The 10,056-nt window shown below is 60.6% G+C and overlaps 1 protein-coding gene across 3 annotated transcripts in view; it reads right to left on the reverse strand.

Moving 5' to 3' along the window:
• The window catches only part of Gna15 (G protein subunit alpha 15), a 16,704-nt gene extending 9,647 nt beyond the window's left edge, over nt 1-7,057 (reverse strand). For 2 of the 3 annotated variants that reach the window (XR_010040420.1, XM_063228869.1), the window contains exons 1-5: nt 6,573-7,057; nt 4,448-4,549; nt 2,204-2,388; nt 1,195-1,349; nt 466-594 (exon numbers count right to left, since the gene is read on the reverse strand). Coding sequence is in view for 2 of the 3 variants with exons in the window: in XM_063228869.1 (XP_063084939.1) it covers nt 466-594; nt 1,195-1,349; nt 2,204-2,388; nt 4,448-4,549; nt 6,573-6,717 (716 nt within the window). In the remaining variant the exon portion in view is untranslated. The remainder of the gene's footprint in view (nt 1-465; nt 595-1,194; nt 1,350-2,203; nt 2,389-4,447; nt 4,550-6,572) is intronic. The other variant, XM_063228870.1, reaches the window with a different exon arrangement.
• Between the last annotated feature and the right edge of the window lie 2,999 nt (nt 7,058-10,056).

Consider the following 10,056-nt stretch of genomic DNA (forward strand, 5'->3'; position numbering starts at 1 on the left):
GAGTCTCCTGGCCCCAGCCTCAGCCTCTCCCCACCCTGATGAGGGCCACTGGGGGCCATCCCCGAGCTGCCCAGCCCCACAGGCATCCCTCTGCCTAGCCCTGACCACGAAGCCTCTGTTTGTTCCTCCACAGCAGCTTCTGGATGGGTGGGTGGATGGGTGGACGGGTGGGAGTAGTGAACTCCTATTTGTCCATCACCTCCCCAATACCAGTGTCCCTCCTCCGGGAAACTCCCTTCTCTTGTAGCACTGGTGCCTCACTCTGGGCTCCTTCAGGTTCCAGTCCTGACTACATAAGGGGATGGAAATCTCTTTATGTCTGCTTTGACTCCTTCGGCCTCGCAGACCCTTGACATCAGAGGCCTGGAAACTCCTACTCATCCCTCAGGGCCCCAGCTCTTTTGCCCCCCCCCAAACACACACACATAAGACAAACCCCAGGCTAGACCCAGGCTGAGCACTTACCGCAGGTTGGTTTTCTGCACGGAGAAGCAGTATTCATTGATGCCGGTGGTGGGCATGCGGCTCCGCAGCACATCCTGGGCTGTGGGGATGTAGCATTCTTCAGTGATGCGCTCCAGCTGGGACAGGTAGCTGCAGGGCAAGGCGCACTGAGGCTGGGCCTTGCAGCCAGCCTCAGGGATGGGTTACCCCAAGAACGGCGTCTTCCTGAGATTGACTTTGCCCAGCCACCAAATCACCCTGGACATCTGGCGTCACCAGGGAACCAGGTCCCCAGGAAACAAGGCACTGGCACAGGACCCGCCCATAGCACCCAGCTCACCAGGAGGGGCCTGGGGCTCCAGAATACACACACAGGGCGGGGCTGTCAGCCGATGGTCACGCCCACTAAGCATGGTTCCGCCCACATTCCATGGCCCCTCCCATCCGCTCTGGCTCCTCCCACACCCTAGCACACCCTTCCTCTTGCTCCCGACCCTATGCACTAAATCTGGCCCCACCCACATCCCTTGGCCCCTCCCACACCCGCTGCTGGCATCATCTCTAGCCCCTCCCACACCCCCACCTCGCTCCCTGGTCCCGCCCACTAAGCCTGGCCCCGCCCACATTCCTATTCCCCTCTGTACTCATTGGCCCCATCATCTCGGGCTCCTCCCATAACCCCTAGCAGCCCCTCACCTTTCTCCATGGCCCCGCCCATGTCCCTGCCCCCTCCCCAGACCCTAGACTCACTAAATGGCGGAGTCCAGCAGGTGAAACTCGCGCCTGCGCTCATAGCAGGCCCGGATGCCCTCGTCCTGCCACAGACTCTGCATGGCTACTGCGTAGCGCTTCTCAAACGTGGTTACCTTGTAAGGGTCCTGGCTCATGACCAGGCTGGCGTGGTGCTGGGGAGGGAAGCACAAGGAAGGTTAGATGCCCTGCAGGGAGGCGCCCCCAGACCCCTACAAGCTTCTCCCTCTCTGCCTGCCTTTCCCTCTGGGAGCCTCTTTCCGCTGTTCCACCACCCCCAGTGCATGCCTTGACCCACAGAGGGACTAGTGAACTCCTATTCATCCTTCAACACCCCAACACCAATCCCTCTCCTCTTTTCCTGGAGTCTGATTGCTTTAACGGGAGCCCCAGAGGTCTGCTGTTGTCCAGCGAGGCAAGGCTGGCTGGCAACAGCAGGATGGAAATGTACCGAGCACCTAGGTCCTGGTCATCCCTTACGTGGACCGGCTCTTCTGAGGTGAGTTACCAGCGTTGTCCCCATTTTGAGGGACAGAGCAAAGAAGCCGTTTGCCTGGTGTGGGTCCCGCGGTCAGCCACCCCAGGCCCTGGGCCCGGCAGGGACTCCTCCACAGCCCCCAGGCCTCCCACCACACTGTGTCACAGTGAGCCCTGTGACCTTGGTCTTTTTTTTTTTTTTTGGTATGGGGGATTGAACTCACAGCCTCGCGCTTGCCAGGGAGGGCTGCTGAGCCACATCTCCGGCCCTTTCTGTTTTCTAACTTTGAGGCGGGCCCAGGCTGGGTTCAAACTTGCCATGCTCCTGCCTCAGCCTCCCGAATGCTGGGGCGACAGGTGTGAGCTGGCTGTGGCAAATCAAGGCGTCCTGTAAGCCCTGTAAACCCCAGCTGCCCGGGAGGTGCCTCGAGGGCCTGGTGCAGAGCGCATTAACACCCGGCCGCCCTACAGGTTTCCGCTCCGGATGGCTCCAGGACTAGCAGTGCCCGGAGGCCCGACCCGCCGGGCTCACCCTGCTCTCCGGCCTGCCGAAGGGGATCTGCAGCCGCTCCATGGCCTCGATCATGGCCTGCATGCACACGAAGATGTTCTGGTAGACGAGCGGCCGGAAGCCCTTGCGGTCCTCCTCCGAGTAGCCGGCGCCGTGGATGATCCGCATCTGCTTGATGAAGGTGCTCTTGCCGCTCTCGCCGGGCCCTGCGACCAGGACGGCCCGCTCAGCCTCCGCCCGGCGGGGGACGGCACCCCTGACTCCCAAAGCGGGCTCCGGCCAGCCCGGCCAGGGCTCCCCCGGGACACTGACGCTGCTGCCCCTGCCTCAGTTTCCCCAAGTGGACCTGGGGAGCGGCAACAGGCGGTGGCCCAGAATCGCTGCGTCTGCAACCCACAGCCCTGCCGGCCTGGCCGCGGCCTAGATCTCAGGGCCAGCGCCCGCCTCGCGTTTCCTGTGATCTGTGCAGTCCTAGGACCTCCCCCGCCATGGTTACCGTTCTTGGCATTTCAGAAATTGCAAAAAAAAAAAAAAATTTTAAAGTCACTATCTGGGCTGGGGATTTAGCTCAGTGGCATAAGCGCCTGCATTGCAAGCAGGCAGTCGTGAGTTCGATCCCTGGTACCGATAAAAACGAAAAAAAACAAAAAAAAAAAGTCACCATGTAATCCCAGCCTTACGGGAGGCTGAGGCAGGAGGATCCAAAGTTGCAACCCAATCTGGGCAGTTTGGCAACTCAGTGAGTCCCTGTCGCAACTTAAAAAGATAAAAGGGCTTGGGACAGAGGTCGGTGGAAGGCTTTGTTCCACCCCCACGCTGCATAAAACGGGGTGCACACCCCCAGCCTCATATCTGAAAGTCCCCAAGACGGGCCATTGGTGTCTCACATTGCAGAACTTACTGTGTTTCAGGGGGAGCACACATCAGGGTCACCAACCAGGGGTTCCCTGCTGGGTTTGGGCGCCTCGGCCACTTGGGGTGGCAGGGCTTCCCCTGAGCTTGGATCAGAGCTCAGGGTTGATTTAGTTTTTTGAGGCACGATCTTAATATTAGTCCTGGCTGGCCTTGAATTCCCAGAGATGCTCCTGCCTCAGCTTCCTGAATGCTGAGATTATGGATGTGCACCACGATGCCCTGCGTGTTTATTTAGTTTCTGCATTTTTTTCTAAGAGTCCAAGGGGCTCCACCTTGCCTGAGCTTGGAGGTGAGAGGAACGGGACTCCTGTTTTCTGGCTCTTTGGCAAGTGGAGAAACTGAGTCTCAGACTGGTAGAGGGGCCCATGTGTGGTGACCCACGCCTGTCATCCCAGCACTCAGGAGGCAGAGGCAGGACAATCACTGCAAGTCGGAGACCAGCTCAGACAGGACTGGGTTGAGTCCCAGCTTCGTGACTCTGGGGGATCCCCTTTGCCAGCTTGGTTTTTGAGACAGCATCTCACTGTGTAGACCAGGCTGGACTCGAATCCAGCATCCTCCTGCCTCAGCCTCCCCGAGTGCTGGGATGACAGGTGTGAACCATTGTGCCCATCCCTTCCAGAAATTTTGATTTTTTTCCAACATCATTAACTATAATCTTTCTCCTAGAGTGATGCTTGGAAGTTTCCCTTCCCCCGCCCAGATCAGTGTAATCATCATCATCATCATCATCATCATCACAGTGCAAAGAGCTGAGCTGTTAGCATCTCTCCGGCTGCCAGCCAAGAGGCTGAGCAGGTTTTTGTGATTTTGCTATTTCTTTTTTTTTTTTTTTTTTTGGTCTTTTTCATTTTTATCGGTACCAGGGATCGAACTCACGACTGCCTGCTTGCAAGGCAGGCGCTTATGCCGCTGAGCTAAATCCCCAGCCCCGATTTTGCTATTTCTAAGGGAGACACAGGGATCAGAGAGATCAGGGGACCTGCCTGAGTCACACAGCTAGGGGAGGACCCCAGAATAATCCAGATCCCGAAATGCACTTCCCTGCAGGGGGAGGGGGCGGCATCGACAATGTGTCAGTGAGTGTGACATCTCTGTGGACGCTGGACATGAGACAAGGTCCCCGGGCCGGGGGCGGAGGGCTCTGGGCGCAGCACCGCACAGAGGGCTCCGCCGACAGCCAGCCCGGAACCCGGGACTCCGCCTTCCCCATCAGGCTGGGAATCTGAGCCCGGGCTCGCCCTGAAAGGCTGGGGGAAGCAGAAGTCTGATCGCCATGGTAACTTGTGTTTGTTTGTTTCACTGCTCTGATTTTCTTTCTCTTCTGTTTCATTAAACACAAAAACAAACCTGGGTATGGCTTGGTCAGAGGCCTGTAACCCCAGCACGCGGGAGGCTGAGGCAGGAGGATCCTTCCCAGGTCAAGGCCAGTTTGAACTTCAAAGCAAGATTCTGTCTCGAAAAACCAAAATCGCCACCAGAATTGTGTCTTTGAAGGCTGCCAGTTTCCTAAATCTGCACTGGACTCGGGGTGTAAGTGGGGGGCACGGTCTGCTTCGGGAGACCCGCAGAAGGCCAGGCTGGGCACCGTGGAAGAGCCTTTCCACCTGGCGGGCGAGCAGCCCAGACGGGAAGTGGCTGCTTCTCCCTGGACCCGGAGGAGGAACTGGGCCCGGGAGGTGCCAGGAAGGAGCAGGTTCGCCACCCCCAGCCCGGGTCCTCACGGGGTCCCAGCAGCTTGTCTGCCCCAGGGACCAGGGCCGCTGGGGACACACAGGACCGGGCCTGGGGCTGCTGGGCTGGGTCCACCTCTGGTTCAGACTCTGCAAACCCCATAAAATCCTGGCGCTTCCCTGGGCCTCAGTTTCCCCATCTGTGGCTGGGTGACGGTGGCTTTTCTCTCCCAGACACGGAGGAGCGGGGCAGCCCAGAGTCGGCGCTGTGTGACATCCAGAACTTGCTGTGTGTCTCTGGGGTGCACAGAGAGCCCACCCCGCCGGGCTGGGGACAGGGCTGGCCGCTCCCCGACTTCCTCCTGACCACCTCCCCTACAGCATGACCTCATGCTCGGGCCCAGCGTCCCCCCTCCCCAGGGCTCCCCGCCCCAGGGACCGCTTCCTCAAAGAGGCTCGGCCGCGGCCTCCAGGGAGACGCAGAGAGCCTGGGGTCCATTCCTGTTCCTGCACGGAGGGGGTGGGCCCTGGTGGCCCCGGTGGCCCCCTGGCAGAGGTGCTTCCTGGTTCGGGCTAGGATGGCCCGGCTCAGGGAGTTCCCCCGCAGCGGGAAGGTGCAGATGGGCCGTCCACGTGGCCGTCCATGTTAAGGCCGCTTTTCCAGAACCAGAAAAGATGGCACCTCCCATTTTCTCATTTGGACCCAGGGTCTCCCTAAGTTTGAACCTGCCATCCTCCTGCCTCAGCCTCCCTGAGGACTGGAGTGACAGCTGGGCGCCATGCTGGGCACCTGCTCTCCCACAGCCTCACGGTGCTGGCTGACAAACAGCACCGAGGGGGAGCGAGGACTTCTCCGGGGAGGTGGCCCAGGGCTGGGGCCAGCACGTGGCTCGAAAGGGCCACCCTGCCAGGGCTGTCCCGGGAGGCAGAGCTGGGGCCAGGGCAGGGCCGCACTGTCTAACGGCAGACCCTCAAACAGAACCCCGAGCCGCTGGGTCAGCAAAGGGCCAGCAGCGGACACCAAGAATGAAGGTGCAAGCAGGCGTGGTGCACGCCTGTGACCCCAGCACTCGGGAGGCTGAGGCAGGAGGCTCTCGGGAGTTCTAGGCCAGCCTGGGCTGCACAGAGAGACCCCGTCTCAAAAAAAAAAAAAAAAAAAAAAAAAAAAAGAAAAGAAAAGAAAAAAAAAGAAAAGAAAGAAAGGATTGTGTTGCTGTGTCCCGAGGAGCTACTCAGTAAATCTTTTTTGTTTTTTGAGGCAGGGTCTCCCTATGCAGTTCGGGCTGGCCTTGAGCTCACTTTAAAGCCCAGACTGGTTTCGAATTCACAAAGATCCTCCTGCCTCAGCCTCCAGAGCGCTGCGGTCACAGGCGTGCGCCATTACGCTACTCAATACATCTTAAACCAATGAATGAATGGGTCCTGTCACTCCATGATCTTGGCCCCGACAAACCCAGACAAGCCCTGCCTGGCGGTGGCAGGGAATCCCGCGGCCGGGGGGAGCCGGGCGCCTTCCTCCCTGCAGACGGAGGCAGAGGCTGGAGCGGCCCCTCCCTGGGGCTGGCCGGCCGGCTGGGCAGGTTGTGCACCCAGCCAGCACCTAATGCCCTTTCCATGACACAGGCACAGGGGATACTGGGCCTGCCTGGCAGCGAACCCCAAAATTGCCTGGGTCCCCAACAGGGAGCCCAGGAGGCCGCCAGCTCACAGCTCCCCTGAAGAACTCGGCTTCCTGGCCTCAGTGTTCTCATCTGGAAAATGGGCCTCCAGCATGGTTCCCCCCCGCCCGGGGTCCCCCTCACCCAGCAGCAGCAGCTTGAGCTCCCCGCGGTCCTGCCTCTTCTGCTCCAGCAGGATCCGGTTGATCTCCTGGTCGATCCTGGCCGCCGTCTTCTCCTCCTCCGTCAGGCACCAGGGGCAGCAGGACCAGGCCAGCGAGCGCGACATGGTGGGGGCGCCTCACAAGGCTCCGGGGGGCATGGCCCCGGCCCCCCGCTGCGCACGGCACCCCCAGCCCGGCCAGGGGCCCCCAAAGACGGTGCCGCCCGCCCAGGGCACCGGGAGCGGCTGGGCTCGGCGCGGCCTCGGTGCTGGGAGCAGGGCGGGGACGCGGAGGGCGGAGGCGGAGGTGCCCGCCCAGCCCGAGCTGCCCGCCCGGCCCGACGGGCGCCGCCAGGTACCGGGTTCCGAGGGGCCGCCGAGCGCGGGAAGGCACCCGAGAAACCCAGGCGGCAGCGGGGACCGCGGTGGCCACCGCGCCTCCTTCCTCATTCTGGAGAAGGGTGGCCCCCCGCCCCGCCCCGCCGGGCTGCTGACCCCGCCCCGGCTGCCACCCCTCCCCGTGGCCAATTAGGAGCTGACATCACGTCTCTGCTGAGGACTGGGGCAGGTCATCCCGGCCCCTCGGAAAGCTGAGGCAGGAGGATTGCAAGTTTCAACCCGGTGACTGTCGCAAAATGAAAATAAAAAACAGGGCTGGGCTGGAGCTCAGTGCAAAGGCCCTGGGGTCAGCGTTGGGGGGGCGCGGCACACGGAGACAACGGAGGCCACGCAGTGCACACCTGCTCACGTGGATCTGTGGCTGCTCCTACCACTTCCCACTGGACAGATAAGGAAACTGATGCACGAGTGACAGCGTGGCTTCCTGGGGACTGTCCCAGTGCAATGACAGGGCTGGGAACTCACCTATCACCTCCATGGGGACTGGAAGTTACTTGCAGAAGAGGGTCGGGATACAGCTCAACCGCATAAGCGCTGGCCTGACAAGCTCAAGGTCCTGAGTTCGAATCTTGCAGCCAAAAAATAAATAAATGTGCAGAGGGCATATTTAGGGAGGCCTCACCACTCCCCTCAGCACACACTGATGGGGCGCCAGCTGTGTACTGGATGTGGGTCTGGGCACCCCTGACACAGTGGGGGAGAGCGACAGAGCCTGCCCAGGGAGAGAGACAAAAAAAACCTCTGGAAACAGTCAGAGCCGGTTGAGACGGCACCGGGATGCATGTCTGTCATCCCAGCATTCAGGAGGCTGAGGCAGGAGGGCCTCTGAGTTCCAGGCCTGCCCGGGCTACAGAGTGAGTTTAAATTCAGCCTAAACTATACAATGAGATTTTATCCCCCATCCCCCCAAAAGTGGGGCCCCTCCCGGACAAAATGACATTGAGGGGTTCAGAGGAGGAGTCAGGCCAGACAGTCCCTTTGGGCATAAAAAATTGGGAATTGAATTTGGAGATCAGAGAGGCTTTTCCAAAGCAGGCCAAGAGACCACCCTGCCTCGGCCCCCTGGACCCAGGGAACTAGCAGGGCCAGGGCCTGGAGAGTCTGCGGGCGGCCCTGCCCGGGGAAGGAGGCTGGGTCCCCGCCTCTGTCTCCCCAGCAGGCGGGGCACAGCAGGCCCGGGGGCGCCCCGGGGTGGGGTGGGGGTGGGGCCCAGAGAGGGTGCGCGGGAGCCGGGAGGCCACACAGCCGCGGGCAGCAACGGTCCGCCGCCCCGCCCGCCGGCTGGCGAGGAGGAGCGGGCTGCGGTTTTCTGACTGTTGGGTCTCTGCAAATGGCAGATGGGGCGCGCGATAGGGGCCCCGCGGGGTCACCAGGGCCGCAGAGCGCTGCCCTCCCCGCCTGCCCTCCGCCCCAGCCGGATGCACCGGGAGGCCCCGGAGGGTCCGGGGCGGGCACCAGCACCCCGGGCTGGGGGGGGTGCTGAGCCGCAGACAGGGCCCCCCCCCGGGCCCTGGGACCCCCCGGCAGCTCCCCGGTGCAGGCCCCCGCCTCACCCCAGGACCATCCGTGGCTCCCACCGGCCTGGCCCAGCGCCCTCCCTCCGGCCCTGCAGGGTGCCCACTTCTCCAGGGCGAAGTTGAAACAAGCCACTTCCTGTCCGCGCTCCCTCCGGGGCCGCCCCGGATAATTTGGCGCCGATTATGAGTTCATTGGGGAGGCAAGCGCCGGCATGTGAGTGTCTGAAATATTAAAGGAAAAACCCAGCCAAGTCAGCCGGGCACATGAGTCACGGCCGTCACCCGGGGACGAGGAAGCCGAGCAGGGGCAGGAGCCCAGGGTGCCACGCTGTCTCCAAATAAAGCTTAAAAAGGGCTGGAGTGGCTGGACCCCGACCTCAGCCTGCTGGGCCTGTCTGTTGATTTACTGCTGTGGTCTGAACCCAGGGCCACACCCCTGGCCCTGTAGGAAAATCGTGTTTGTGGTCTTTTTGAGGCAGGGTCTCGCTGTGTAGTCCAGGCTGGCCTTGAGCTCACTGTGCAGCCCAGGCTGGTCTCGAACTTGCAGGGATCCTCCTGCCTCAGCCTCCCGAGTGCTGGGAACACAGGCCTGCCCACCACCCCCAGCTCCTGTTGAAAATTTTGACACAGGTTTCTCTAAATGAACACGTTGGCCCAGGCTGGACTTTTCAATTTCCTCTCTTCTTGCCTCATCCTAATTTTTTAGATTTACCTGGTACCAGCCCAGCATTCCGGAGGCTGAGGCAGGGGGATCGCTGTCAGTTCGGGGCCAGTCTGAGCTACATAGTGAGTTTAAGACCAGTATCAAAGACAGAGTGAGACCCTGCCTCCAGAAAAGCAAGAGAAAAGCAAGCCAATTTAAAATTTACGTAGCGCCTTACTCGCTTTTTGTGTATGTGCAACATTTTAGGGATTTTCTAAAATGTAAGCATGGATGGAAATTGGCCTGAGAACCAAGTTCAGAGGAGAGCTGCGTTACCCCCCCCCCCCGCCCTCGGCAGGTTACCGCTTCCTCAGCCCTCCTCCCCCACCCCTGCCAGCCCCCCTGCCGTGGTTGCTGTGGTTTTTATCTGTATGATCTCTGGGGGGGGGGGCAGGGATTGAACTCAAGACCCGGCGCTTGCCAGGCAGGCGCTTATGCCACCGAGCTAAATCCCCAGCCCTGGTTTTTCTTTTTTGAGAATGTGGCACCCATGAAACTGTCCCAAATGCACCTGGGTGACCCTGGCTTCCCTGACCTAGCCACGGGTTTCTCCCTGCGTTGCTGCGTGTGTCGGAAACTCACTCCTTTTGGTGGCTGAATAATATTCCTCTGAATGAATGCGCTGCGTTCTTTATCAATGACCTGTCTTTACCTCGTCTCAGCGCTGGGACAAAATACTCAGCACCCACAGCTGTGGGGAGCAGAGGTTTAGGGAACTCGCAGTTTCCATGGTTTCAAAGCTGCCTGGTGCCAGGGTAGAGATACACTTGCTCCCCACCTCCCACGTAGGGACAGCCGCAGAACAGAGAGAAGGGAGGGGTTAGATCTCACCTAGTGCCCGCCCCA

Source organism: Cavia porcellus, unplaced genomic scaffold (assembly GCF_034190915.1).
Source record: "Cavia porcellus strain 051 isolate PalLab524CR breed Dunkin Hartley unplaced genomic scaffold, mCavPor4.1 scaffold_17, whole genome shotgun sequence".
NCBI lineage: Eukaryota > Metazoa > Chordata > Mammalia > Rodentia > Caviidae > Cavia > Cavia porcellus.